This window comes from Syngnathus scovelli, chromosome 7 (assembly GCF_024217435.2).
Source record: "Syngnathus scovelli strain Florida chromosome 7, RoL_Ssco_1.2, whole genome shotgun sequence".
Lineage (NCBI taxonomy): Eukaryota > Metazoa > Chordata > Actinopteri > Syngnathiformes > Syngnathidae > Syngnathus > Syngnathus scovelli.
In genome coordinates, this window is record NC_090853.1 from 13,264,398 (window position 1) to 13,292,214 (window position 27,817).

General features: G+C 44.2%; 2 protein-coding genes across 4 annotated transcripts; one reads left to right on the top strand and one right to left on the bottom strand.

Annotated features, from left to right (window-relative positions):
- Positions 1 to 30: 30 nt before the first annotated feature.
- LOC125972287 (cartilage intermediate layer protein 2-like) lies at positions 31 to 25,339 on the bottom strand. Of its 2 annotated transcripts, none has more exons than XM_049725938.1 (8): positions 25,303 to 25,339; positions 2,208 to 2,258; positions 1,982 to 2,012; positions 1,847 to 1,873; positions 1,381 to 1,564; positions 1,176 to 1,288; positions 441 to 612; positions 31 to 227 (listed from the first exon to the last, which is right to left on the bottom strand). In XM_049725938.1, the coding sequence occupies exons 2-8, from the start codon at positions 2,232 to 2,234 to the stop codon at positions 113 to 115; spliced, it is 669 nt and encodes a 222-aa protein (XP_049581895.1). In that variant the 5' UTR covers positions 2,235 to 2,258; positions 25,303 to 25,339; the 3' UTR covers positions 31 to 112. The 2 variants fall into 2 exon arrangements, with proteins under 2 accessions (XP_049581895.1, XP_049581894.1); XM_049725937.1 differs by lacking the exon at positions 25,303 to 25,339 and adding an exon at positions 2,531 to 2,573 and having other exon boundaries at positions 2,208 to 2,289.
- On the top strand, positions 2,545 to 27,817 carry LOC125972286 (cartilage intermediate layer protein 2-like). 2 transcript variants are annotated; one of them, XM_068651420.1, is made up of 8 exons: positions 2,545 to 2,573; positions 25,618 to 25,668; positions 25,864 to 25,894; positions 26,003 to 26,029; positions 26,312 to 26,495; positions 26,588 to 26,700; positions 27,236 to 27,407; positions 27,621 to 27,817. In XM_068651420.1, exons 2-8 carry the CDS (start codon positions 25,642 to 25,644, stop codon positions 27,733 to 27,735), a joined length of 669 nt encoding a protein of 222 aa, XP_068507521.1. In that variant the 5' UTR covers positions 2,545 to 2,573; positions 25,618 to 25,641; the 3' UTR covers positions 27,736 to 27,817. The 2 variants fall into 2 exon arrangements, with proteins under 2 accessions (XP_068507521.1, XP_049581892.1); XM_049725935.1 differs by lacking the exon at positions 2,545 to 2,573 and adding an exon at positions 25,303 to 25,345 and having other exon boundaries at positions 25,587 to 25,668.

Consider the following 27,817-nt stretch of genomic DNA (forward strand, 5'->3'; position numbering starts at 1 on the left):
TTGGCTTACCAGGATGAATGAATGAATGACTTTTGATTGCTTGAATAACTTTTTATTTCACATGATTACGCCTTTGTTTTGCAGAAATCAAGGGTTGCTTTATTTCACATGATTACTCCTTTGTTTTGCAGAAATCAAGGGGACATATGAAACGAACTTTATAATCGGAGCATCCTCCATCCTTCTGGTCATCATTTTTACAGATGAACCCAGTCTCGGTATCCATTCTGCAGAGATGAAAAAATTTAGTACAACGAAAATCAGTAATAAAAGGAGCCACATCAATCAAACTGTGACAGTGATGACTGTCAATTGGCCTTAAATGTCATTTCAGTTCAGATGTCTTGTTTTGTATAGTAGTTTGTATATGCAATGTGACAAGAAGATGTCACTACCCTACATAAATGTATGTACGTATGTGCAGTGGATCTAGTACTTACACGGCAATGGTCTCCCCTGTTGAAGTGTAAGATTTTCCATCTACAGTTTGGACCTCAATGCCAAGTGGAAGATCGCAAATTTCACCGGGTTTTGCAGCAGAGATCATATCAAGTGTCTCATAATCTCCACTCTCACCGGAGTAATCTTGATTAAACCAAGGGGTCTTGCACACTGAAATGAATGAGCCCAAAAGAAGGGGATTAATAAAATATGCAATCTATCGATTTTTAAGAACCAAATTGAGTGTAAACACGCATAGCCTTGTCCAAAAAAGTGTCTTTGCTCTTGCCCTTTTAATTGAAATCTACCTACTGTATGTTGATGCATTTTGGGCGTTGTAGCCATTTTGCCATTTGCTACTGACTCAGGTAGTGACCAATCAACTTGAACACCAAATAACCATACTCAGATGGCCGTTATTGGCCATTACCAGAGCATTGAGCACTGGAGACGTCATTTTCAGTGGACAGTAAGTTGCAAAATGACTGCCTTGAGATATATATATATATATATATATATATATATATATATATATATATATATATATATATATATATATATATATATATATATATATATATATATATATATGTATATATAAGAGGGTATAAGGGGGTGGAATTTGATAGTAAATTCATCTTCCACAAACGTGTGGCACCACAAAATGAGATGTTATAGAATTTTCCTCAAACTGCTTTTGGCAGGCTGAAATTAACTGTCATTTACTGGATTACCTTCAGGGCCGCAGAATTCAAGGGGGCACATGAAACGGATTTTGTAATCTGCACAACTGCCATTGTGTGTCTGGTTAGCGTTTTCACAAATAAATCCAGTGTTTGTGTCAGACCTGTTGGGACAACGGGCAGAAATTAGTCACTTTCACTGGAGGGCTATGTGGATGCATTCTCTATCAACAGTGCTAATTCAACTTGTACTTACACTTGAATCACATCGCCTGTTGAGTCAACACTGGCTCCAGATGTAGTTGTAACCTCAATTCCGATTGGATATTCACATATCTTCCCTGGATTTTCTTTTTGCAGGTCGGAAAGAGTTTCATAGTCTCCAGTACCAGAGGAGTCGTCTCGGTTAAACCATGGAGTCCAGCATTCTGGATCATCGACTTGGAGGAGCGCACATATTTTTAGGTCACAGTGATCAGACATCAAATTGTCAAACATTTTTATTGACTTTTCTTCAACCGGAACCAATTTTGATTTTTACGACAAGATTGTAGTATTATACTGCAAACCACATTTGGGCAAATGAAAAGAAGCAACTCTACACAGAATACAGATATTTATATAACTTTGAGCAGGTTTAACTTGCACAATGGTTGTTACACCTTAAATTGGAGAAAATAAAAAGCATATGCAGGATGAAAAAAATTGAGTCGCTTACTTACCATCATTGCTGCCATGCACATGAACCCCTAGAAAATAAGTGAAAAAATATGTTCATTTTCTTACATCTATTAAGATGACATGTCACAAAGCAGTATTGTGAAGATCAAGGTTGCATTTCTTAAAAAAGATCATACCAGCATGCAGGAGCACAAGTGTCAGTCCAAACTGTGGGAGAACAGGCATTAGACATAGTGGACCAGGTTAAATCTCACAGTTTCAATGGGCAATTACATAAACTAGAAACAGGAGACGGCTTGCTCCCGGCTTGTTCAGTGGAGACAGAGGGGCAGATAAAACCTATTGCAATGAAATCTTTGCTCTCCAGTTGCCGTTTGTATTAAGTATACGTTCATACATTACCCATTTTATCATCATTGGATGTGTCATTTCTGCAGGAAGATAGGACTTGTGGTAGATATCCTTTAGAACTGGGTAAACCGCTCTAGAAAACAAACCACATGACATACTTCACTGAGGAAACAGAATTAAAGATACTTATTTTTTTACATTAATTTATCCTATTTTACACTGCTTCATTAAAAAACGAGTCACCGCATTTACACTAGTTTAAGAAAAAATGAGGCACATTTTTTGGGGCAGTTTTGGCAACATATTTAAGAGCAAAACACTCAGTAGTTTAAACCATAATTTGAAAAAAAATTGTCACCTGTACCACTACTCACCAGTGTTGACTCTGTCCCTTCCGTTCAAGAAGTGGAGGTCTATACATTTACGCCGTTTACAAGGTCTTTATATATGTTTTTTTGCGCGTTTGCTGAGTCAGGTGATCATGGGAATGTCTGGAATTTTTTTTAGGTATTTGGTGAAAAAATAACTTTCACCGTTGGAAATGAATTTGTAGTTATAGCAAAATGAGCTGACAATTTATTGTCTATAAAATAGCTATTTCAAATTATTATTATTATTTATTATTATTTTGTACTCCAAATGTAGTTTACTTTAAACAGGCATCTGTGGCAAATCTTTTTTAAATGACTGTTCAGTTTTATCCAAACTCTTTTTAAACTCTGTCGGACTCTGAAAATGTCTTTAAATGTAAAATGTATTATTACTGTTTGAAATGCAATTTGTAGCTCTGGAAATATCTAGTATAGCTGGGTTTTAAAAAATCGTTTTATAGCCTATAAAACTTTAAATCCATCTGTAACCCACATAAAATATTTGGTTGGAAGAACGTTGTGCCTTTCAAAAGCAATATCTTATTCCACTACAAGATGGCACATGTCTCTAATGAGCTATGTCTGAGCATCGTAGTTGAACAAAGACATCTTTGAAGATTAATTCGATGATCATATCAGTATATTACGTGTTGGATAATTGTTAGGAAGATGAAGTGTATGCATACATTGATTGATGGTAATTGATAAAATGTGATTGCAGCGAGGGCTTGTTTTTCATCACATGAGCCTTCATGCTGTGCTGCAGTGAGCTGCACTATTACATTTTGTCTTGGTGGCATCTGTGTGCCGTTCAAGTGACCTGAGGTGTGACCCACAGGGGCAGTTATAACCAAGGTTCCCACTTTCCTTTTCCTCCTTGTTTGCCCTCTGGGACAAACTTTACATTATCATTATTGATAAAAGACCTCATTGATCTTTGTCAACTTCAAATCACAAACACCACAAACAGCCTCTAGACCAGGGGTCTCAAACTCCAGTCCTCGGGGGCCGCATTCCTACATGTTTTCTAAGTTTCAATCGTTAAACACACCTGATTCAATTATCAGGCTACTGCAGAACGTGAGGATGTACTGATCATTTGAATCAGGTGTGTTTAACGAGGGAAACTTGGAAAACATGTAGGAATGCGGCCCCCGAGGACTGGAGTTTGAGACCCCTGCTCTAGACCACTTTGAGGCGAGGGCTTGTTTTCTATCACATGATGCTGGATGGATGGATGGATGGATGGATGGATGGATGGATGGATGGATGGATGGATGGATGGATGGATGGATGGATGGATGGATGGATGGATGGACGGACGGATGGACGGATGGACGGTAAGGTAGGCATAGTAAAAAATGGCAGAAGGTTGGTAAATATATATCCCAGGGGGAAATTACTTACTTACTTACATAATTACATAAATACGTACATACATATGGAACGAGCAACTGAACTAAAATTTAATGCAAAATTATAATATGGAAGGAAAGTTGTGAAAGAACTTTTACTCAGTTTCTGACTGGTGGTATTCACTGACCTGACCAGTCACTCAGGCTGGTCTGGCCAAGCTAGGGGCTATAAGGATTTAGGCGGGGACTGGGAATTTACTTAATGTGTGTGTGACCTGAATACCCTTGACACAAAGTATGAGACCAACCCAGCCAGTCACTCAAGCTGGACTGGCCAAGGGATGACATAGGAACGCTGGCCTGCCTCAAACAGAGGGGCTGCGAAATTTGAGCAGGGACTGGGGAATTCACCTAATGTATGAGTGACCTGAATGCCCACGGGGTTGCAAGAACCAGCTGAACCTGTGCACCCTTGACGCTGTCCGGATTAGCTCAAGCACTATATTACTTATCCTACCATACTTTTTACAAGTCAGTGCTTGGCCTGCAAGTTTGGGAAAAAAGGGCTATGCGTTTAAACCGGCACTCTACCTTTTTTACTCAGTTAGGGAACATTCCAGTTTAGCCCTTGTTTTATGTGTACTCTCCACAGTCAATAAAACTTCTTAGTACCATACTGTCATAGTCAGTGAGGTCAGTTATTACCGTATTAGCCCGAATATAAGACGACCCCCATTATAAGACGACCCCCTCTTTTCCAAGACTCAAGTTTGCAAAAAGAATTTTTGAACACCAAATTTAAGTTTTATAAAGAAAATAATTACATCTGAAACAAATGATTATACCCCTCCGCGAGTCGTCACCTTATCGTGGTGGAGGGGTTTGCGTGCCCCTATGATCCTAGGAGCCATGTTGTCGGGGGCTTCATGCCCCTGGTAGGGTCACCCATGGCAAACGGGTCCTAGGTGAGGGGTCAGACAAAGCACGGCTCACCCAAGCCCCTTATGATGAGTGATATAAATGGACTTAGTTTTCCCTCGCCCGGACGCGGGTCACCGGGGCCTCCCTCTGGAACCAGGCCTGGAGGCGGGGCTCGAAGGCGAGCGTCTGGTGGCCGGGCCTTCGCCCATGGGGCCCGGCCGGGCATAGCCCGAAATGGAAACGTGGGTCCCCCTTCCCATGGGCTCACCACCTGTGGGAGGGGCCGAAGGGGTCGGGTGCAATGTGAGCTGGGCGGCAGCCAAAGGCGGGGACCTTGGCGGTCTGATCCCCGGCTGCAGAAGCTGGCTCTTGGGACATGGAATGTCACCTCTCTGGCTGGAAAGGAGCCCGAGCTGGTGTGCGAGGCAGAAAGATTCCGACTAGATATAGTCGGACTAGCCTCCACGCACAGTTTGGGTTCCGGTACAAGCCCTCTCGAGAGGGGCTGGACTCTCTTCCACTCTGGAGTTGCCCACGGTGAGAGGCGTCGAGCAGGTGTGGGTATACTTATTGCCCCCCGGCTGGGCGCCTGCACATTGGGGTTCACCCCGGTGAACGAGAGGGTAGCCTCCCTCCGCCTTCGGGTGGGGGGACGGGTCCTGACTGTTGTTTGTGTCTATGCACCAAACAGCAGCTCAGAGTACCCACCCTTCTTGGGGTCCCTGGAGGAAGTGCTGGAGAGCGCTCCTTCTGGGGACTCTATCGTTCTACTGGGTGACTTCAATGCTCACGTGGGCAATGACAGTGAGACCTGGAAGGGCGTGATTGGGAGGAACGGCCCCCCTGATCTGAACCCGAGCGGTGTTCTATTGTTGGACTTCTGTGCTCGACACGGATTTTCAATAATGAACACCATGTTCAAACATAAGGGTAACCATGTGTGCACTTGGCACCAGGACACCCTAGGCCGCAGTTCGATGATCGACTTTGTAGTCGTGTCATCGGATTTGCGGCCGCATGTTTTGGACACTCGGGTGAAGAGAGGGGCGGAGCTGTCAACTGATCACCACCTGGTGGTGGGTTGGCTCCGATGGTGGGGGAAGATGCCGGTCCGACCTGGCAGACCCAAACGCTCTGTGAGGGTCTGCTGGGAACGTCTGGCAGAATCTCCTGTCAGGAAGAGCTTCAACTCCCACCTCCGGCAGAGCTTTTCCCACGTCCCGGGGGAGGCGGGGGACATTGAGTCTGAGTGGACCATGTTCCGCGCCTCCATTGTTGAGGCGGCCGACCGGAGCTGTGGCCGTAAGGTCGTTGGTGCCAGTCGTGGCGGCAACCCCCGAACCCGCTGGTGGACACCGGCGGTAAGGGATGCCGTCAAGCTGAAGAAGGAGTCCTATCGGGCCGTTTTGGCCTGCGGGACTCCGGAGGCAGCTGACAGGTACCGGATGGCCAAGCGGAACGCGGCTTCGGCGGTTGCTGAGGCAAAAACCCGGGCGTGGGAGGAGTTCGGTGAGGCCATGGAGAATGACTTTCGGACGGCTTCGAGGAAATTCTGGTCCACCATCCGGCGTCTCAGGAGGGGGAAGCAGTGCAACGTCAACACTGTTTACAGTGGGGATGGCGTGCTGCTGACCTCGACTCGGGACGTCGTGAGTCGGTGGGGAGAATACTTCGAAGACCTCCTCAATTCCACCTACACGCCTTCCATTGAGGAAGCAGGGCCTAGAGACTCTGAGGCGGATTCTCCAATCTCTGGGGTCGAAGTCACTGAGGTAGTTAAAAAACTCCTCGGTGGCAAGGCCCCGGGGGTGGATGAGATCCGCCCAGAGTTCTTAAAGGCTCTGGATGTTGTGGGGCTGTCATGGCTGACACGCCTCTACAACGTTGCGTGGACATCGGGGACAGTGCCTCTGGATTGGCAGACTGGGGTGGTGGTTCCCCTCTTTAAGAAGGGGGACCGGAGGGTGTGTTCCAATTACAGGGGAATCACACTCCTCAGCCTCCCTGGTAAGGTCTATTCAGGGGTGCTGGAGAGGAGGGTCCGTCGGGAGGTCGAACCTCGGATTCAGGAGGAGCAGTGTGGCTTTCGTCCTGGCCGTGGAACAGTGGACCAGCTCTACACCCTCGGCAGGATCCTCGAGGGTGCATGGGAGTTAGCCCAACCAGTCCACATGTGTTTTGTGGACTTGGAGAAGGCGTTCGACCGTGTCCCTCGGGAGGTTCTGTGGAGGGTGCTTCGGGAGTACGGGGTGCCGAGCCAACTGATAAGGGCGGTTCGGTCCCTGTATCACCGATGCCAGAGTCTGGTCCGCATTTCCGGCAGTAAGTCGGATTCGTTCCCAGTGAGGGTTGGACTCCGCCAAGGCTGCCCTTTGTCACCGATTCTGTTCATAATTTTTATGGACAGAATTTCTAGGCGCAGCCGAGGCGTTGAGGGGGTCCGGTTTGGGGACCTCAGCATCGCGTCTCTGCTTTTTGCAGATGACGTGGTGCTGTTGGCTTCTTCAGGCCGTGATCTCCAGCTCTCGCTGGAACGGTTCGCAGCCGAGTGTGAAGCGGTCGGGATGAGGGTCAGCACCTCCAAATCCGAGTCCATGGTCCTCGATCGGAAAAGGGTGGAATGCCCTCTCCGGATCGGGGATGAGATCCTGCCCCACGTGGAGGAGTTCAAGTATCTTGGAGTCTTGTTCACGAGTGAGGGGAGGATGGAGCGTGAGATCGACAGGCGGATCGGTGCAGCGTCGGCAGTAATGCGGACCCTGTACCGGTCCGTTGTGGTGAAGAGAGAGCTGAGCCAAAAGGCAAAGCTCTCAATTTACCGGTCGATTTACGCTCCTACCCTCACCTATGGTCACGAGCTATGGGTCGTGACCGAAAGAACGAGATCTCGGATACAAGCGGCCGAAATGAGTTTTCTCCGCAGGATGTCCGGGCTCTCCCTTAGAGATAGGGTGAGAAGCTCGGTCATCCGGGAGAGACTCGGAGTAGAGTCGCTACTCCTCCACGTTGAGAGGAGCCAGATGAGGTGGCTCGGGCATCTTATCAGGATGCCTCCTGGACGCCTCCCTGGGGAGGTGTTCCGGGCATGTCCCACCGGTAGGAGACCCCGGGGACGACCCAGGACGCGCTGGAGAGACTATGTCTCTCAGCTGGCCTGGGAACGCCTTGGGATCCCCCGGGATGAGCTGGATGAAGTGGCTGGGGAGAGTGAAGTCTGGGAGTCCCTCCTGAAGCTGTTGCCCCCGCGACCCGACCCCGGATAAGCGGAAGAAGATGGATGGATGGATGGACAAATGATTATAACAATATATTCGAGAGAAAAAGCATATTATTTTGCCTCATTCAAATCATGTAAAAACTGTCTATCACATCTTAACATCTGAACATTTAAATATGTAAACGAAAGTGCAATCACATTTGTAAATGAATGGCTTCTGGTTTTTTAACTGTAACTAAACCAATATACTGTGATAAAAACACACAATTGCAATAACTCCATTAACCACCAAAGTGAAGTCTAACTGTAGTCTTGAAACAAATCTGAATAAGGAAAAACATTGCAATAAAATAATGCAAGCTGCTACCGCTGTTGTTGGGGAGCCTGAGGACTGTAAAGGGGGTTGGCTCGGATGGTTATGCTCTTTTCACCCCCGGGTGTCGGTCAGAACACAGGAGGGAAGACGTGGTTCAGTTTTGATTGCTTTACTGAATTATTGGCAAACATAATAATAAAGAAAAACATGAATGAAATACTCTCGGCAACACACCAAACATAAGTCATCGATCGAGACAAAATACATTTGCTGGCGACCGTTAGTCGCCGTGCTGCTGCATAACGGCTACTCGTACGATGCGAGGCAAACTTAAAGGAGCGCGTCAATCAAACGGCGCGCACACGAAGCAAACCGCGATCGGACAAACGGCACAGCAGTGGGCAGTAGTAACAATGAAATGTAGTATATACTGTGGTATATGGTTTTTGCTGCTTCGCTGGTCTTCAAAAAACACTCGGTGATCGGAGGCTGTTTCCCGACGAATGAGCACTTCAGGGACCACGGCTGATTGGGAAAATATTTTATTCAGCCAATGTCAGAGTGAAGTCTTTCCAAAAAGTTGAGTGGCACAAGGCATGGATGTAAAAAAGCCCTCCCCCCCCAAAAAAAAGGGGGAGCGAGCGAGAGCGAGCGAACCCGCGCTAGAGCGAGCCCTGAAACCAATGAACGACCCCCGCTCAAACGAGCGAACCCCCCCCCCTCTTGTCAGGCCCGTAGCTTTTATACCTGACAAGAAGCTGATGTCACGGCTTTGGGTAACAGCTGTAGTTTTCAATCTACTAGTTTACTTCAGTCCTAAAAAGGAGATCTTGACCAGCGCTGTTGGTGATGGACGACAACAGCCACTTTACCTTATTATAGGATTGCACACATTGCTGCAACTGAATTCTCCCTGGTCACGGCCAACTGGCCCTTCTATCTTCTACTAAGCACTTATACACTACTGAAACTAAAGCTTCTCTGTACAGCAAATATAGTTTGATAGTCTTACTGCTACTAGTGGATCATCTAGTGCAACATACAGATACGCATAAAGTTCAAAATTCACTTCATTCCCCCCTTCGGAACGTTACAAATGTCCCGAAAGCAGTTTAACAAAAGATGACATCAGTAAACAACCAAAAAATCTTCTCCCAACCAAATTTTCTATGGTCACGTCTACAATTTGGCCTATACCTGCACAGCCTAAATTATGCTCGAGGCATGCTACTTAAGGTTACTTTAACTAGGAAAGCTCAAACTATTTAGTTAGCCAATTTCTCCCTGACAACAATCTGAGGCCTCTCAGGAACCACAAGTAAAGAAAATTGAAGTCCACATTATACAGACGACGGTACCACCCCCCTTAGGTAATACCCTTACAACGGTAACAAATTGCGAAGTAATACATTTGGTGTGGCCCGTTAGAAGCACCAAAAAGTTGCCGGCCCTTCCTCAAGAAAAAACCTCGCCAGTCTAATGACAAGGAAAAAGAGGAAGGCCCTTTCTACCATCCCCAGTGGTTCCCCTCACCTGGTGTCACCCAGGTGTAAGGAGCCCTGGCACATTACAATCCACAAAACAGTATGAGCTCACAAAACAGTATAGAAATGAAATGACATGTCCACCGACCGCTAAACAGTCAAACTGCATTAACATGACGTTAATATGTGATGAATTAAAGTAATGCAGCATGTGGTCATTTGATAAAGTAATGAAGGACATAATATTGACGCAATATCACAGCATACTGCAGAGTTGAAACGCTCTTAGTTTTGCCCTCCTTGCATATGTATGTTTCTGTCGATGCAAAGTCCAGTCCACTGAATGCTCAGTAGTGAACCGCGCTGGGATCACTGCCCAGGGCCTGCTGTCCATCCAAGATCTTTATGTCCACTTCACCGTCCTCAGAGTCTCCTCCCAGGCCCCGGTCAGCGTCCAGGAGTTCTGCGATAATTGGTAGCTACCCCCTTTGGTCACCCCTCGTAAACGACATCTCCATAAGCAGTCGTCAGCAAACAAATTCTTCTCCTCTGGGGCTGTTTGGGGCACGGGGACGATTGGTGGTCATCGTCTCATCGAAGTACTCAATAGAACCTCCGAGCGTTCCCGGCATCTACTCCTATGATCCAGAGGCCCACGTGATCCTTAAAACACACAAACAGACAAACAAACAAACAAACAAACAAACAAACAAACAAACAAACAAACAAACAAACAAACAAACAAACAAACAAACAAACACTCCTCCTGGGGGGAGTGTCTCGTCTTGCTGTCAGTCTCGCAAGATCTCTCCTGTAGCAGAGTAACTGCTAGCCGTTCAAGTTAGCCTTTCCTGCTGCAGCTGTCACTGTCTAAAGTCCTGTCAATCACGTCTCGGCAATCACTCTTTCCCAGTCCAAATACTAATTTTCTCTCCAAATTTCCTCTTTGATTTAGGTTTTTTTCTCAATATCGTCAAATTGGTACCAGTCTCGTCAGTTTTGTCCAACCAATTTGTGTATGTACCTTATCTTCGTCGAAATGTGTTCTTAAATACTTCCCTTTAATAGCAGCTTTAATGCATTCATGTGTTAAGAAATGTTCCCTATTCCTTGTTTCTGATCCAGTTTCCCATTATATTTAATTACCTTCCAAACATTTGTTGCCTATTGTGCTGCAGTCTAATCCCTATTGGCTGTATGAGTTGTCGTCATTCATGCTTTTCCGTTGATAGACCTCAACCCTTACTGTCGCTAGATTGTTACCACGCTTTGCTTCCATTCCAGATTGTTATCTCCCATTAACTTTGCTTTCGAGATGCTTCTTCTGCTCCTTCCATCACTGCCTGTTGAATTCTGGCACGTCCTGTTAAAGCCTCAAAAACAAGTGAATCCAAAAAAACATTGAATGTCACAATTAAATTTTATATCTACTTACTCATTCAAACGTAACCCCACCCCCCTTTGACACATTCACCCAATGTGTCATTAGGCATCCAAAAAGGAACCGGCAAATGTCCTACCACATCATCATATGTCTTGCAGCCAGTCCTGTCGAACCTTGAACTCATCCAGGACTGTCATCCCCAAGTTCCTGAAAATTGACTGTGCACCTCACACTCGGCAATACCAACAACGGACACTTGTACTCACAAAACTACACAGGCATCGAGTATCTACTAAATGAAAATAGACACACAATGAATCATGGCGCACGGGGATTCCGTCCTGAAAATCATCAATCATCATAAAAATCAAAAGGGTTAGGGTTAACATTTTCACGTGAATTCAACATAAACTTTCCAAGACTGCAATCGACAGCCTGCAAAAGTAATACAAGTTATAAACCAACCAGCAATCTGCTCCTCGGCTGGCGGTTGATGCTGCAATAAGTCAAGTGACACACAGAAACAAAGCCAAGCTCGCACTTGCCACAAGCAAGCTTAAGTTTCAAATGTATGCTTGTCATCTACATAGTCTGTCACCCTGTCGGGTGAGTCCAGGTTTGTCATGTCATATCGTCCATCGTCCTAATGTTTGATATTAGTCCTGTCTTGTCCATTCGTGTTGCTGAATTCGGCCTTCTCCATGAACTATTTTGCTGTTCATGGTGCCTCTGATTAACCATCAGCTGTCAGTCATCACTCTTGGGTGTTCCCGTCTCAGGTGAGAGGAATCTTACCCTCAACTGTGACCCTTTCATACCAACTCCAAAATACTTTGGCCTTTCACACTGCTCCCGACACACACACTCATTCTTAACCGCACAAATGCCACTCCATTTGTTTCTATCACTCATACCACAACAAACAACTTTAGTATGTGTAAGTGAGCTGGCAATCAGTGAATACTAACAGTAACCCTTCATTTCCGGATGTTCTTCCCAATTAAATATTTCCTACATTCATACCTCACCTTTACCGTAAAATTGCCAAATAAATGCCTAAAAAAATCAGTCATTTCCACTGTTGAGCATGTTCATAGGTGAGCATGGGGGAAGAAGCAGCCTCAGCTGGTCCCTAAATAATTTTGTCCTAATCCATCGTTCTGATCGAGCAGCCGGGTAAAGATACTCCTACAGTCTACTCCACCACGTTATTTTCACTTTGCCATATTAAGGCCTTTGTTATTCGAGGCCTATCACATTTGTCATCGCGTTCACTATCACTTGGTGTGACTCTTAGCAGTATTAGTAGTAGCAGTATTATTCTTAACTGTCAAAAGGTTTCATGGGTGTTATTCCTTGATTTTATCGGACTTGTTTGACTCCAGAATTTCCCTGTGAGGTGTGATTAACTTCTAATTTATTAATTAGCTCTATTGAACAATCTAATCACCTCTTGACTGCATCCTAATGGGTCCTAATGCCCTATTTTCCCTTCTCCAAAGTGTCCATGACTAAATGTCTAATCGTTAAGCTGGATGGGCTAAATGTGATTCTACTCTTATTTCTTACAGTGTTAGCCTATCTGCTTTATCCAAATTTAATCCCTGACTATGATGCTTTTCCTTTTTCTGTAACACTACACATTTTGCTCCTTATTTCTTTATACGTCTTTATTTATCAAGACTCCTCAGTGGTGTCAAACTCAGTGCCCAAGCAAGCTTCCCTCCACTCTGACCCAAGCTCCACCAGTTTTGATAACGTCTCAGCAGCTTGATGCATCTTTCAGGTCTCATGTGTCTTTCGCCGGACCTCATTGTCAAGTTGTTGTCTTTGGTTGTAGTCTCAGAGTCAACTCATCTCTCACTCTTGGATGAGTCCATTTTCAACTGAGTCCATTCTCATCTTGTAAGTTCCTTCACTCTTTGTAGTTTTGCATCCGAGCGCTGTGCTCCCCCCAGCACAAATATAGTCCTTCTTTGCTCTTGCGAAGGTCAAAGGTGCCTCAGAGCCATGCACCGTTTTCTTGTTGTTCTCAGCTGTCGGTGGAGTCTCGGGATCGAGTTTCAGAGTAACTGATGACCACTGAAAGAGACAGACTGGGATACCAAACTTAAATATCATCTCCCAATATGCCATTAATTTCATAGTGCCTTTTGTTAATCAAACTTCAAATTCTACTATTATCGACAATGTAATACACTTGAGAAAGACGGCGCCTTTCCTTCCTGAGCTCTCGGATGTATTGTGATGGACCTCATTTGAGCCATTTTAAATTGGCAGATTACCCCAAATTTAAATTGCCAGTCTTAACTGTGATTCCTCTCGATTATACTGCAATTTCCAGAAGCTCATTCTATTTTCAGGCTACATTCTATCGTTTGTTTTTCCTAACTTTGATTTTATGCCATCCTCTTTATTACCTTTCCTGATTTGAGCCTTCAATTTCTGATAAAGTTTCCAAATTGTGCATAGCATCATCTCCATTTTGACCTAAGTATTACTGGTGTCACGCCCGTGCCACAGCACGCTCGGCCTGCACTTTGCTCGGCCACACCCCTTTCGTTACCATAATGTCTGTCACCTGCTTCCTATTGTTACCCTGTGTATTTAAGCCCTGCCCGTGTGTTTCTCCCTGTCGGTGTCTACTGTTGTGTCCATTCCTGTTCGTGCCCAGTGTTCCTGTTCGTGTCATCTGGTTTTCCCTCGGTCTGTCTGAAGGCTCACGGTCAGAATTTTAATCTTGTCCAAGGGGACTTCATGTCGGTCAGTCTGTCTGTTTTGCTGGCCGTGAGCCTTCCTCCCGTCTGTGTCGTTCGTTCCCCACCTGCCTCCCTTCCAACTCCTTTTCCCTGCAATAAATCCTGGTTCAAGCTGCATTTGGTCGCCCTGGCTCAACTCATTCCTGACAGAAGACACCGACCATCACAGCGACCAGCGCTTGGACCAACCCTTTGCCGGCTCCCGCAACTGTTGCATGGTCGCCAAGGAGATGAGTTCAAGCGACGCAAGATGCACGGTTGCCCCCCCCCCAAAACAGATCCGACGGCGCGGATGTTGCGGCCGCCACTTGTTCCGGCGGCGCGGATCCAGCGGCTGTCACCGTCGGCCTTCAACGGTGCATGACGCACGGCCGCCCCCCGACCCAGTCCCGATGGCGCGGATGCTGCGGCCGCCACCAGTTCCGGCAGCGCGGATCCAGCGGCCGTCACCCCGTCGGCTTCAACGGCGCATGACGCACGGCCGCCCCCCGATCCAATCCCGACGGCGCGGATGCTGCGGCCGCCACCAGTTCCGGCGGCGTGGATCCAGCGGCCGTCACCCAGTCGGCCTTCGGCGGTGTGTGACATGCGGCCACCTCCCCATTTCCTCCCGGCTCTTGTTGGACAGTCTTGGACTTTTTCTTTTTTGGGACGTCGGGAGCCGTCCCTTGTGGGAGGGGTACTGTCACGCCCGTGCCACAGCACGCTCGGCCTGCACTTTGCTCGGCCACACCCCTTTCGTTACCATAATGTCTGTCACCTGCTTCCTATTGTTACCCTGTGTATTTAAGCCCTGCCCGTGTGTTTCTCCCTGTCGGTGTCTACTGTTGTGTCCATTCCTGTTCGTGCCCAGTGTTCCTGTTCGTGTCATCTGGTTTTCCCTCGGTCTGTCTGAAGGCTCACGGTCAGAATTTTAATCTTGTCCAAGGGGACTTCATGTCGGTCAGTCTGTCTGTTTTGCTGGCCGTGAGCCTTCCTCCCGTCTGTGTCGTTCGTTCCCCACCTGCCTCCCTTCCAACTCCTTTTCCCTGCAATAAATCCTGGTTCAAGCTGCATTTGGTCGCCCTGGCTCAACTCATTCCTGACAACTGGTGTTATGCTCACTTTACAGATATTACTGAACTATCTTGAATCTTTCATTCACTGCCACGACATTGAAGGCCATTTCTCAGCTGTTCACTTTCCCCATGCTCATGTTATTCGAATCTAGGATGTGGTTTTCATTCGAATTTCTCACTTTTGGACCTCTAACTAGCTCCTATCGTTAATTTATTTGTACCGAGTACACTTTTACAAGGGTATTAAGAGAACCAACAGTTTACTTCCAAATCTAATATCTCCTCGTTGGCATCTCCTCCTCTATTTTGGACTTACTGCTTTTGACCTGTGAGTCTTGTTACATAGGCGCTGGTCGCCCTTGTCGAGCCAAAATTTATGAGCAGGCTCTCCGTGAATACGATTCAGTTCTATGTCTAAATCCAGAGAATTCCTTTAATTCTAGCTGGCGCTGTGGCCCTCACTTGATACCTCTCTTGCGCTCATAAATTAGTCTTCACCTGTTAGATGGCTATTAAACATTCATTCTAAGTTCAGTCTCCGCACGCGCAGACACTCACAAACAGACGCCATTGAGCGACAAACGCTCACGCACAAACACAGAAGACAGAGCAGGATTCGAATCCATTCCATGTTTTGCTGCTTGCCAACTGCGGCTATGCAGTTTGGTGACAAATACGCACGTCTTACTTAACTTTCGTTTCGTTTCGTTTCTAATAGCGCTTTATATTTTCCCCTTTATTTTCTGCAGAATTTAACTTAAGTGTGCACACAAATTACTTTTCCCCAAGGTATACCAATCCTTGCACTCCGAGGCCTCATTGCCACGTTTTCCCTTTTTCGCACAGAGGGATTTTCTCTACACACACAATGCCGTCCAGCACCTATTTCCCAAACGCGGTCTGTACAGGCTCAAATTTATCAAACTTTGACAGACGTGCATGCTATTATAATACGTCCCCATAGAGGAATCGAACCGCAAGCAGATCGTATCAGCTTAATCAATATTCAAAAACCGCCAGTCCTTTCGTTTTACCTGGGGGCCTCTTACACCAGCATTTAAATTGACAAGCCTTATAACTCACATACACCTCTAATTCGATCAGTGCCCAAACGACGTGGCTTCGCGCGCATCATTCTCTTCGGCCCACAGGTCCGTGACCTGGGCGGATATTTCCTTCATCCACTCTCACTCACGGTACGGATGCCAAGGTTGCGCTCGATCCTATTAGCCAAACACGGTCAACGCAACCTCCCTTTTTCGTTGGACTTTGGCAGAGACTAGCACAACCACCGAACATCTCGACAATCACACTTGGCTCTTGCAGTGTCCCGGCTATGTCCCAGGAATTTTTAGCCTCTGGGGGCGAGGCGGTGTGATTTATCTCTTGTCACAACATAGTTCAATCGTACCTGTGTTTCCGCCACAATCACACAGCTAAAATTTCGATCCTCCGCCGGACCATTGAAACGACTAATTTCCACGTCCACGTTTTATGGGACTTCCTACTATTTTCTTCTCGTGACAGCCGACCAGCGTTGTTCTCGACAACCTGTCCTGTTTCACTTTCGCCCTCCTTGAGGCGTTTATTTCTTCTCGTTTATCATTCTCACAAGACATGCCATTTACTCGTGCAATCCCCAAAACGTTTTGTTACTGTTCCCTTTTTATTTATTGTTTTTTATTTATTTTTTCCTGTTTTTATTTTACTTTTCTTTCGCTGTCTCTATTTGGGGCCACTCCCCCTTCAAAAGTCGCATTATGACGACTTTTGACTAGGAGAGACAACATTCCCTGGAGCCCGCCGTGGCCCCATCAGATGCGTTTAACTGCCCTCCGTGTGGGGAACAACGCTCCCTCCCCCCCTTTCCAAGAGCGAGCATGCTGCGGCGACTTTGAGTGCAAGCAACTCACCTCAATACAGGTCGTCGGCCGGCCGCTGGATGCTCGCGGAGAGAGCGGACGGGACGGTCCCCTGGAGAACACGAATCCTGTTCGTGACGCCAAAAATGTGGTATATGGTTTTTGCTGCTTCGCTGGTCTTCAAAAACACTCGGTGATCGGAGGCTGTTTCCCGACGAATGAGCACTTCAGGGACCACGGCTGATTGGGAAAATATTTTATTCAGCCAATGTCAGAGTGAAGTCTTTCCAAAAAGTTGAGTGGCACAAGGCATGGATGTAAAAAAGCCCTCCCCCCCCAAAAGGGGGAGCGAGCGAGAGCGAGCGAACCCGCGCTAGAGCGAGCCCTGAAACCAACGAACGACCCCCGCTCGAACGAGCGAACCCCCCCCTCTTGTCAGGCCCGTAGCTTTTATACCTGACAAGAAGCTGATGTCACGGCTTTGGGTAACAGCTGTAGTTTTCAATCTACTAGTTTACTTCAGTCCTAAAAAGGAGATCTTGACCAGCGCTGTTGGTGATGGACGACAACAGCCACTTTACCTTATTATAGGATTGCACACATTGCTGCAACTGAATTCTCCCTGGTCACGGACAACTGGTCCTTCCATCTTCTACTAAGTACTTATACATTACTGAAACTAAAGCTTCTCTGTACAGCAAATATAGTTTGATAGTCTTACTGCTACTAGTGGATCATCTAGTGCAACATACAGATACGCATAAAGTTCAAAATTCACTTCAATACTCACTTTGTGTCAAAGATGCACACGATCACAGCAACATACTCAGTCGATACCAGCAACCTTTAACTTACCGCTGCGCAAAAGTCAAAATGGGTATAATGTCTAGACCCCGAATATAAGACGACCCCCGTCTTATTTCAATGCAAAAAACATCGTCTTATATTCGGGCCAAATCGGTAATAATATTAATTATAATAATTACCATTATCCTGGCGTACGTTCGTTCGCGGGACGACAAGATGGGTTGAGTTCGCCTGATAGGATCCGCGAACCGGACAGTGCGTGCCTGCTGTGTGCTCGTGTTCACAGTGGCCTGGTTGACTGTCATCTTTCCGGACTCTGCTGTGCATCGGGAGCGGCTAGCGTGCTATCACTCTTATTGTTCATCTTCTTGTTTTAATTTTCCTGTGTTGTTTACTTGTATGTGCGTTGTGAACTCTGTCTTGTCACCCTGGGATAGTGAGAAACGTAATTTCGATCTCTTTGTGTGTCTTGACATGCGGAGGAATTGACAATAAAGGAGACTTTGAGACTTTGACTTTGAAAAGTATGTCGAAGCGTGACGGGAGGGCCACAATTCAGAAAACGTGCTCAGCTCGTCGAAAAAATGTGATTTAAGAAATAACATTAAAAATGCGCCTAAAACCTAAACCAAACGCTGCAGATGTTCATTTCTCCATGCACAGTGGTCAACTCGGCACTCTACTCTTTTTACTATGCCAACCTAACCACAGTAACGGGAGAGGCACAATTCAGAAAACGTGCTCAGCTCGTCGAGAAAATGCGATTTAAGCAATAAAATTAAAAATGCTTATAAAACCTAAACCAAACGTTGCAGGTGGTCATGTCTTCATGTGCCGAGATCAACTCGGCACTCTAAAGCCCCCAAGAGCACTTTTTACTATGCCAGAGTGATGGGAGGGGCACAATTCAGAAAATGTGCTCAGCTCAGCCCAAGTGAACTGCTAGATTCATCATATTCTGCGTCAAAAGAGGTTTCTGAATCGGATAAAATGATGCTAATATTGCCGCTAGAAACGGAGCTGTCGCTATCATCTGCCATGTTGTTTGGGTTTGTTGAGATCCAGATGTACAACTTGTGACGTCACAGTAATGGCGCCGCCAGATTGGCTTCGTGCGGGACCCGATCGATAAACTGGCATTTCATTTCACCTTTATTCTTAGTAATCGGTGTCCATTTTTAATTTCCAATGCGGCAAATGTGTTCACTTTATACATTCTATCAAATTCCGTTCTAATTGGAAAAAAGGGATGTCTCTAGCCCTTTAAACCCTATTTTGAAACCCTAACCCTAGTATGAAACCCTACTTTGAAGCCCTAACCCTAGCTTTAACCCTACTTTGAAACCCTAACTGCAGTATAAAACCCTGCTTTGAAACCCTAACCCTAGTTTGAAACCATCCATCCATCCATTTTCTGAACCGCTTAGTCCCCACGGGGGTCGCGGGCGTGCTGGAGCCTATCCCAGCCGTCATCGGGCAGTAGGCGGGGGACACCCTGAACTGGTTGCCAGCCAATCGCAGGGCACACAGAGACAGACAACCAATCGCACTCACACTCACACCTAGGGACAATTTGGAGACTTCAATCGGCCTACCAAGCATGTTTTTGGAATGTGGGAGGAAACCGGAGTGCCCGGAGAAAACCCACGCGGGCCCGGGGAGAACATGCAAACTCCACACAGGGAGGGCTAGAGGTGGAATCGAACCCGCACCCTCCTAACTGTGAGGCGGACGTGCTACCCAGTGTGCCCTAGTTTAAAACCCTGGTTTGAAATCCTAACCAAAGCTTTAAACCCATGTTTGAAACCCTAACCCTCGCTTTGAACCCTACTTTGAAACCCTAACTCTAGTATGAAACCCTACTTTGAAACCGTAACCCTTAAACCAGTAATGTTAAACTATTTTTTTTTCCACAGGCCGGATTGTAGTCATAGCTTCTTTCGGAGGGTTATTATGACTGTCAACCCAAATAAATGTATGAGCACCTCATATTATATATAGTAAAAGCTACAAAACAAACTGACAAATAACTCATTTTCATATCAGATGAGTAAAAACTGGTCAAATATATTAAAAAAAAAGATATTATTTAAAGTGAAGACAATTTGCAATTCTAGTAATGACACACGAATTTGATGCACAATTTGTCTTTGTGGGCCACATAAAATGGTGTGGCGGGCCGTATCTGGCCGCCGGGCCTTGAGTTTGACACCTGTGATTTAGGCACTTGGGATTACTAAAAGACCATCGTTTTGCAAACAAACGTTGTGGAACAGAACATATGGTACAACTAGGTTGCCAAGATAGGAAGCCCCTAAACCATACAATATTATAGACTTGTTTAGTAAAATAACCTTGAGGTCATATCTTAGTGTTCTGGTAGCCAATGCAGATTACCGTAATTTCCGGACTATAAGGCACGACTTTTTTCCAAAATTTTGAACCCTGCGGCTTATAGTCAGGTGCGGCTTATATAAGATTTTTTTCGTGATTTTTGTGATGACTTGATCACTTTTATACACATATAAAAAGGCTGCGGACCACTGTTGTGCGGTATCTTGAAGAAAAAAAACAACAACAAAAATACTATTTTGAAACACTACTATGGCTGCTGCTTATTTTGGCTGTGTTGCTTGTGACTATTATGAGCTTTAGTAGGAATGCACGCTAGGTGACCTGCGTCAAAGGGCTCTAAACCCTTTCTCTTACTCTGCCATGTGACTCAGAGTTTACACAAAGCAGTGGCGCTGTTTGGACCATCTGCATTGTATTAAAACCCAATCAATCAGCATTTAAATTCAATTCTTCTGACATTTTGCTCACCAAAAACAAGTTGTAATGAATGTGAACTTTTAATGCTATTTATTCAGAAGGTTACTTTGAACCCTGAGGCTTAAATGGCGGCGCGGCGTATTTATGGATTTTTACGGCTTTCTGTGTACTGTCTTTCTTTGTAAAAAAACTCATGTGCATATGCGGCTTATAGTCCGGTGCGGCTTATGTAAGAAAAAAACTAAAATATCCCTGAATTTTAGCTGGTGCGGCTTATAGTCCGGTGCGGCTTATAGTCCGGAAATTACGGTAACTAGTCTTTTGAGTGGAGAGGATTTGGTCAAATATAACTTGATGACTGCTGGGACAGGTTTCAGCACGCCCACGCCGATTATACCAATCTCGTAGATTTGTCATTTTTAACAGCATATTTTATTAGGTGTTGTCCGCAAAACAATGAAAAATAATGTATTTACATATTATGTCCCCAAGCGGTTGCCCATGTGGCAACTAAACATCTCTGAGAGATAAGAACTAAGTCAGGAGAGTGCTGACCCAGAAATACCAACACATGTTTCATTGGACTGATTCAGTGACTGTTGTGTAGAACCACCTGAACAACACCTGTGACAGGCCGAGTTCCTCAGTAGCCAAACCAGTTCTCTTCTGGGGCTTCTTCAAATTTTAGTTGATGATGGTCTTCTACTTTCTAAATGACTGTAATCCTTGGAAGTTGAAAGTCTCCACATTTTACAGTGCATTTGGACAGCGTGAGGGCCAGCTTTGGCAACGCCTCACCTGCTCTGCCTTGCCTCTCAGGAAGCTGAAGGAGATGGCATGAAACACATTGAGCTGGTCTGGACAAAACACTGCACATTGGGAAGTGCTAACTCGATGTAACAGTGCAAATGGGAAAAATATGTGAAAAACTGCTGGTAATGTTAATAATGTTTGAGGCAGAAAAGTACAGAGAGATGTTTTATTGACACAGCTTTTTCTTCTAATATTACTATTCCCTGTATTTGGTCAATCTACACGTCAAAATAATTAGTTGCGATCGAAAGTGTGATGCATGTTTAATTACATTATGCTGTGGTGTTCTCATGCTATTCTCATGCTGGCCCATAAATTGAAGTATCCTCTGCATCCCTATATCATTCAACAACAGACATTTTGTTATTAAAAATCTACTCCTGTTGGTTGGAAGAGACGGAACCATACTATATGAAGGCTCAGCTTAATTATAAGTATTGGGTAAAATAGCCCTTGCTCACAGTGTCAGACTAACCCAGCCAGCCACTCAAGCTGGACTGGCCAAGGGATGACATAGGAATGATGGCCTAACTCAAATAGAGGGGCTGTAAAATTTGAGCAAGGACTGGGGATTCACCTAATCATGTATGAGTGTCCTGAAGGCCCACAGCGACTGCAAGAACTAGCTGAACCCGTGCAACCTAGGTGCTTTCTAGATTAGGTCAAGCACTATTGCACATGCACAAGGACTGGGGATTCACCTAAAATGTTTAAGTGATGTGAAGGCCAAAAGAGTTTGAAAGAACCAGCTGAGCTTGTGTAACCAGGGCACTGTCTCTAATAGCTCAAGGACTGCCACTGAAATTTCAAGTGCTTGGCCTTTCGTCTTATTGTATGTGTTTACAGCCAGTAACGTTTCTTCATTCTTTTTTACGATTCTTTTGTGAGGGAACAGAAACAAAACCCTTTCACATACTTTTCATACAGGCTCTAACGCATAAGAATGGAAATACCTTAGATCTGGTATTATCTTAAAGGTATGATTGAATCACTGCATCACAGTTGGTTTTGATTTGAAGTAGATCAAGCTGTTATCAGTTTTGTTAATGTACGGCATGGCCCAGAGGGCAAACAGGGAGAAACGTAGTCAGTTACATAGCACCAGGTGTCGACACAACACGTGCAAACACGTCTGTATAATGTATCTATGGTTCCGGCATGTTCATACAGGCTCTAACGCATAAGAATGGAAATACCTTAGATCTGGTATTATGCCGAGGATTGGCATAGTCAAATATAACAGTACTGCCATACACTACAGTTATGTCAGATCACTGCCTAATAAAATTTGGAATTCTAGCTCTCTGTCAAAGACAGGAGCGCAATCAAAATATAGCACTGTAATATTAACTCCGTAATTATTATTATTATTACCGTTTTGGCCCGAATATAAGACGATGTTTTTTGCATTGAAGTAAGACGGGGGTCGTCTTATATTCGGGGTCTAGACATTATACCCATTTTGACTTTTGCGCAGCGGTAAGTTAAAGGTTGCTGGTATCGACTGAGTATGTTGCTGTGATCGTGTGCACAAAGTGAGTATATACTACATTTCATTGTTACTACTGCCCACTGTTGTGCCGTTTGTCCGATCGCGGTTTGCTTCGTGTGCGCGCCGTTTGATTGACGCGCTCCTTTAAGTTTGCCTCGCATCGTACGAGTAGCCGTTATGCAGCAGCACGGCGACTAACGGTCGCCAGCAAATGTATTTTGTTGTCTCGATCGATGACTTATGTTTGGTGTGTTGCCGAGAGTATTTCATTCATGGTTATTTTTTATTATTATTTTTGCCAATAATTCAGTAAAGCAATCAAAACTGAACCACGTCTTCCCTCCTGTGTTCTGACCGACACCCGGGGGTGAAAAGAGCATAACCATCCGAGCCAACCCCCTTTACAGTCCTCAGGCTCCCCAACAACAGCGGTAGCAGTTTGCATGATTTTATTGCAATGTTTTTCCTTATTCAGATTTGTTTCAAGACTACAGTTAGACTTTACTTTGGTGGTTAATGGAGTTATTGCAATTGTGTGTTTTTATCACAGTATATTGGTTTAGTTACAGTTAAAAAACCAGAAGCCATTCATTTACAAATGTGATTGCACTTTCGTTTACATATTTAAATGTTCAGATGTTAAAACGTGATAGACATTTTTTGCATGATTTGAATGAGGCAAAATAATATGCTTTTTCTCTCGAATATATTGTTATAATCATTTGTTTCAGATGTAATTATTTTCTTTATAAAACTTAAATTTGGTGTTCAAAAATTCTTTTTGCAAACTTGAGTCTTGGAAAAGAGGGGGTCGTCTTATAATCGGGGTCGTCTTATATTCGGGCTAATACGGTAATAACTGACCTCACTGACTATGACTGTATGGTAGTAAGAAGTTTTATTGACTGTGGAGAGTACGCATAAAACAAGGGCTAAACTGGAATGTTCCCTAACTGAGTATAAAAGGTAGAGTGCCGGTTTAAACGCATAGCCCTTTTTTCCCAAACTTGCAGGCCAAGCACTGACTTGTAAAAAGTATGGTAGGATAAGTGATATAGTGCTTGAGCTAATCCGGACAGCGTCGAGGGTGCACAGGTTCAGCTGGTTCTTGCAGCCCCGTGGGCATTCAGGTCACTCATACATTAGGTGAATTCCCCAGTCCCTGCTCAAATGTCTCAGCCCCTCTGTTTGAGGCAGGCCAGCGTTCCTATGTCATCCCTTGGCCAGTCCAGCTTGAGTGACTGGCTGGGTTGGTCTCATACTTTGTGTCAAGGGTATTCAGGTCACACATGCATTAAGTGAACTCCCAGTCCCTGCTTGGCCAGACCAGCCTGAGTGACTGGTCAGGTCAGTGAATACCACCAGTCAGAAACTGAGTAAAAGTTCTTTCACAACTTTCCTTCCATATTATAATTTTGCATTAAATTTTAGTTCAGTTGCTCGTTCCATATGTATGTACGTATTTATGTAATTATGTAAGTAAGTAAGTAATTTCCCCCTGGGATATATATTTACCAACCTTCTGCCATTTTTTACTATGCCTACCTTACCGTCCATCCGTCCATCCGTCCGTCCATCCATCCATCCATCCATCCATCCATCCATCCATCCATCCATCCATCCATCCATCCATCCATCCATCCATCCATCCAGCATCATGTGATAGAAAACAAGCCCTCGCCTCAAAGTGGTCTAGAGCAGGGGTCTCAAACTCCAGTCCTCGGGGGCCGCATTCCTACATGTTTTCCAAGTTTCCCTCGTTAAACACACCTGATTCAAATGATCAGTTCATCCTCACGTTCTGCAGGAGCCTGATAATTGAATCAGGTGTGTTTAACGAGGGAAACTTAGAAAACATGTAGGAATGCGGCCCCCGAGGACTGGAGTTTGAGACCCCTGGTCTAGAGGCTGTTTGTGGTGTTTGTGATTTGAAGTTGACAAAGATCAATGAGGTCTTTTATCAATAATGATAAAATAATAATAATAATGGGGATAGGTTTGTCCCAGAGGGCAAACAAGGAGGAAAAGGAAAGTGGGAACCAATTTTACTTTTGAAAGGCACAACGTTCTTCCAACCAAATATTTTATGTGGGTTAGAGATGGATTTAAAGTTTTATAGGCTATAAAACGATTTTTTAAAACCCAGCTATACTAGATATTTCCAGAGCTACAAATTGCATTTCAAACAGTAATAATACATTTTACATTTAAAGACATTTTCAGAGTCCGACAGAGTTTAAAAAGAGTTTGGATAAAACTGAACAGTCATTTAAAAAAGATTTGCCACAGATGCCTGTTTAAAGTAAACTACATTTGGAGTACAAAATAATAATAAATAATAATAATAATTTGAAATAGCTATTTTATAGACAATAAATTGTCAGCTCATTTTGCTATAACTACAAATTCATTTCCAACGGTGAAAGTTATTTTTTCACCAAATACCTAAAAAAAATTCCAGACATTCCCATGATCACCTGACTCAGCAAACGCGCAAAAAAACATATATAAAGACCTTGTAAACGGCGTAAATGTATAGACCTCCACTTCTTGAACGGAAGGGACAGAGTCAACACTGGTGAGTAGTGGTACAGGTGACAATTTTTTTTCAAATTATGGTTTAAACTACTGAGTGTTTTGCTCTTAAATATGTTGCCAAAACTGCCCCAAAAAATGTGCCTCATTTTTTCTTAAACTAGTGTAAATGCGGTGACTCGTTTTTTAATGAAGCAGTGTAAAATAGGATAAATTAATGTAAAAAAATAAGTATCTTTAATTCTGTTTCCTCAGTGAAGTATGTCATGTGGTTTGTTTTCTAGAGCGGTTTACCCAGTTCTAAAGGATATCTACCACAAGTCCTATCTTCCTGCAGAAATGACACATCCAATGATGATAAAATGGGTAATGTATGAACGTATACTTAATACAAACGGCAACTGGAGAGCAAAGATTTCATTGCAATAGGTTTTATCTGCCCCTCTGTCTCCACTGAACAAGCCGGGAGCAAGCCGTCTCCTGTTTCTATTTTATGTAATTGCCCATTGAAACTGTGAGATTTAACCTGGTCCACTATGTCTAATGCCTGTTCTCCCACAGTTTGGACTGACACTTGTGCTCCTGCATGCTGGTATGATCTTTTTTAAGAAATGCAACCTTGATCTTCACAATACTGCTTTGTGACATGTCATCTTAATAGATATAAGAAAATGAACATATTTTTTGACTTATTTTCTAGGGGTTCATGTGCATGGCAGCAATGATGGTAAGTAAGCGACTCAATTTTTTTCATCCTGCATATGCTTTTTATTTTCTCCAATTTAAGGTGTAACAACCATTGTGCAAGTTAAACCTGCTCAAAGTTATATAAATATCTGTATTCTGTGTAGAGTTGTTTCTTTTCATTTGCCCAAATGTGGTTTGCAGTATAATACTACAATCTTGTCGTAAAAATCAAAATTGGTTCCGGTTGAAGAAAAGTCAATAAAAATGTTTGACAATTTGATGTCTGATCACTGTGACCTAAAAATATGTGCGCTCCTCCAAGTCGATGATCCAGAATGCTGGACTCCATGGTTTAACCGAGACGACTCCTCTGGTACTGGAGACTATGAAACTCTTTCCGACCTGCAAAAAGAAAATCCAGGGAAGATATGTGAACATCCAATCGGAATTGAGGTTACAACTACATCTGGAGCCAGTGTTGACTCAACAGGCGATGTGATTCAAGTGTAAGTACAAGTTGAATTAGCACTGTTGATAGAGAATGCATCCACATAGCCCTCCAGTGAAAGTGACTAATTTCTGCCCGTTGTCCCAACAGGTCTGACACAAACACTGGATTTATTTGTGAAAACGCTAACCAGACACACAATGGCAGTTGTGCAGATTACAAAATCCGTTTCATGTGCCCCCTTGAATTCTGCGGCCCTGAAGGTAATCCAGTAAATGACAGTTAATTTCAGCCTGCCAAAAGCAGTTTGAGGAAAATTCTATAACATCTCATTTTGTGGTGCCACACGTTTGTGGAAGATGAATTTGCTATCAAATTCCACCCCCTTATATATATATATATATATATATATATATATATATATATATATATATATATATATATATATATATATATATATATATATATATATATATCAAGGCAGTCATTTTGCAACTTACTGTCCACTGAAAATGACGTCTCCAGTGCTCAATGCTCTGGTAATGGCCAATAACGGCCATCTGAGTATGGTTATTTGGTGTTCAAGTTGATTGGTCACTACCTGAGTTAGTAGCAAATGACAAAATGGCTACAACGCCCAAAATGCATCAACATACAGTAGGTAGATTTCAATTAAAAGGGCAAGAGCAAAGACACTTTTTTGGACAAGGCTATGCGTGTTTATACTCAATTTGGTTCTTAAAAATCGATAGATTGCATATTTTATTAATCCCCTTCTTTTGGGCTCATTCATTTCAGTGTGCAAGACCCCTTGGTTTAATCAAGATTACTCCGATGAGAGTGGAGATTATGAGATACTTGATATGATCTCTGCTGCAAAACCCGGTGAAATTTGCGATCTTCCACTTGGCATTGAGGTCCAAACTGTAGATGGAAAATCTTACACTTCAACAGGGGAGACCATTGCCGTGTAAGTACTAGATCCACTGCACATACGTACATACATTTATGTAGGTAAGTGACATCTTCTTGTCACATTGCATACACAAACTACTATACAATACAAGACATCTGAACTGAAATGACATTTAAGGCCAATTGACAGTCATCACTGTCAGAGTTTGATTGATGTGGCTCCTTTTATTGCTGATTTTCGTTGTACTAAATTCTTTCATCTCTGCAGAATGGATACCGAGACTGGGTTCATCTGTAAAAATGATGACCAGAAGGATGGAGGATGCTCCGATTATAAAGTTCGTTTCATATGTCCCCTTGATTTCTGCAAAAAAAAGGAGTAATCATGTGAAATAAAACAACCCTTGATTTCTGCAAAACAAAGGCGTAATCATGTGAAATAAAAAAGTATTCAAGCAATCAAAA

Coding starts and splice junctions, on each gene's coding strand:
- LOC125972286 (XM_068651420.1), top strand. CDS start 25,642: ATGACACATCCAATGATGATAAAATGG. Junction 25,669..25,863: donor ATCCAATGATGATAAAATGG/GTAATGTATGAA, acceptor GTTCTCCCACAG/TTTGGACTGACACTTGTGCT. Junction 26,701..27,235: donor TGAATTCTGCGGCCCTGAAG/GTAATCCAGTAA, acceptor CATTCATTTCAG/TGTGCAAGACCCCTTGGTTT.
- LOC125972287 (XM_049725938.1), bottom strand. CDS start 2,234: ATGACACATCCAATGATGATAAAATGG. Junction 1,874..1,981: donor ACTTGTGCTCCTGCATGCTG/GTATGATCTTTT, acceptor CTTATTTTCTAG/GGGTTCATGTGCATGGCAGC. Junction 1,565..1,846: donor TGTGCATGGCAGCAATGATG/GTAAGTAAGCGA, acceptor CGCTCCTCCAAG/TCGATGATCCAGAATGCTGG.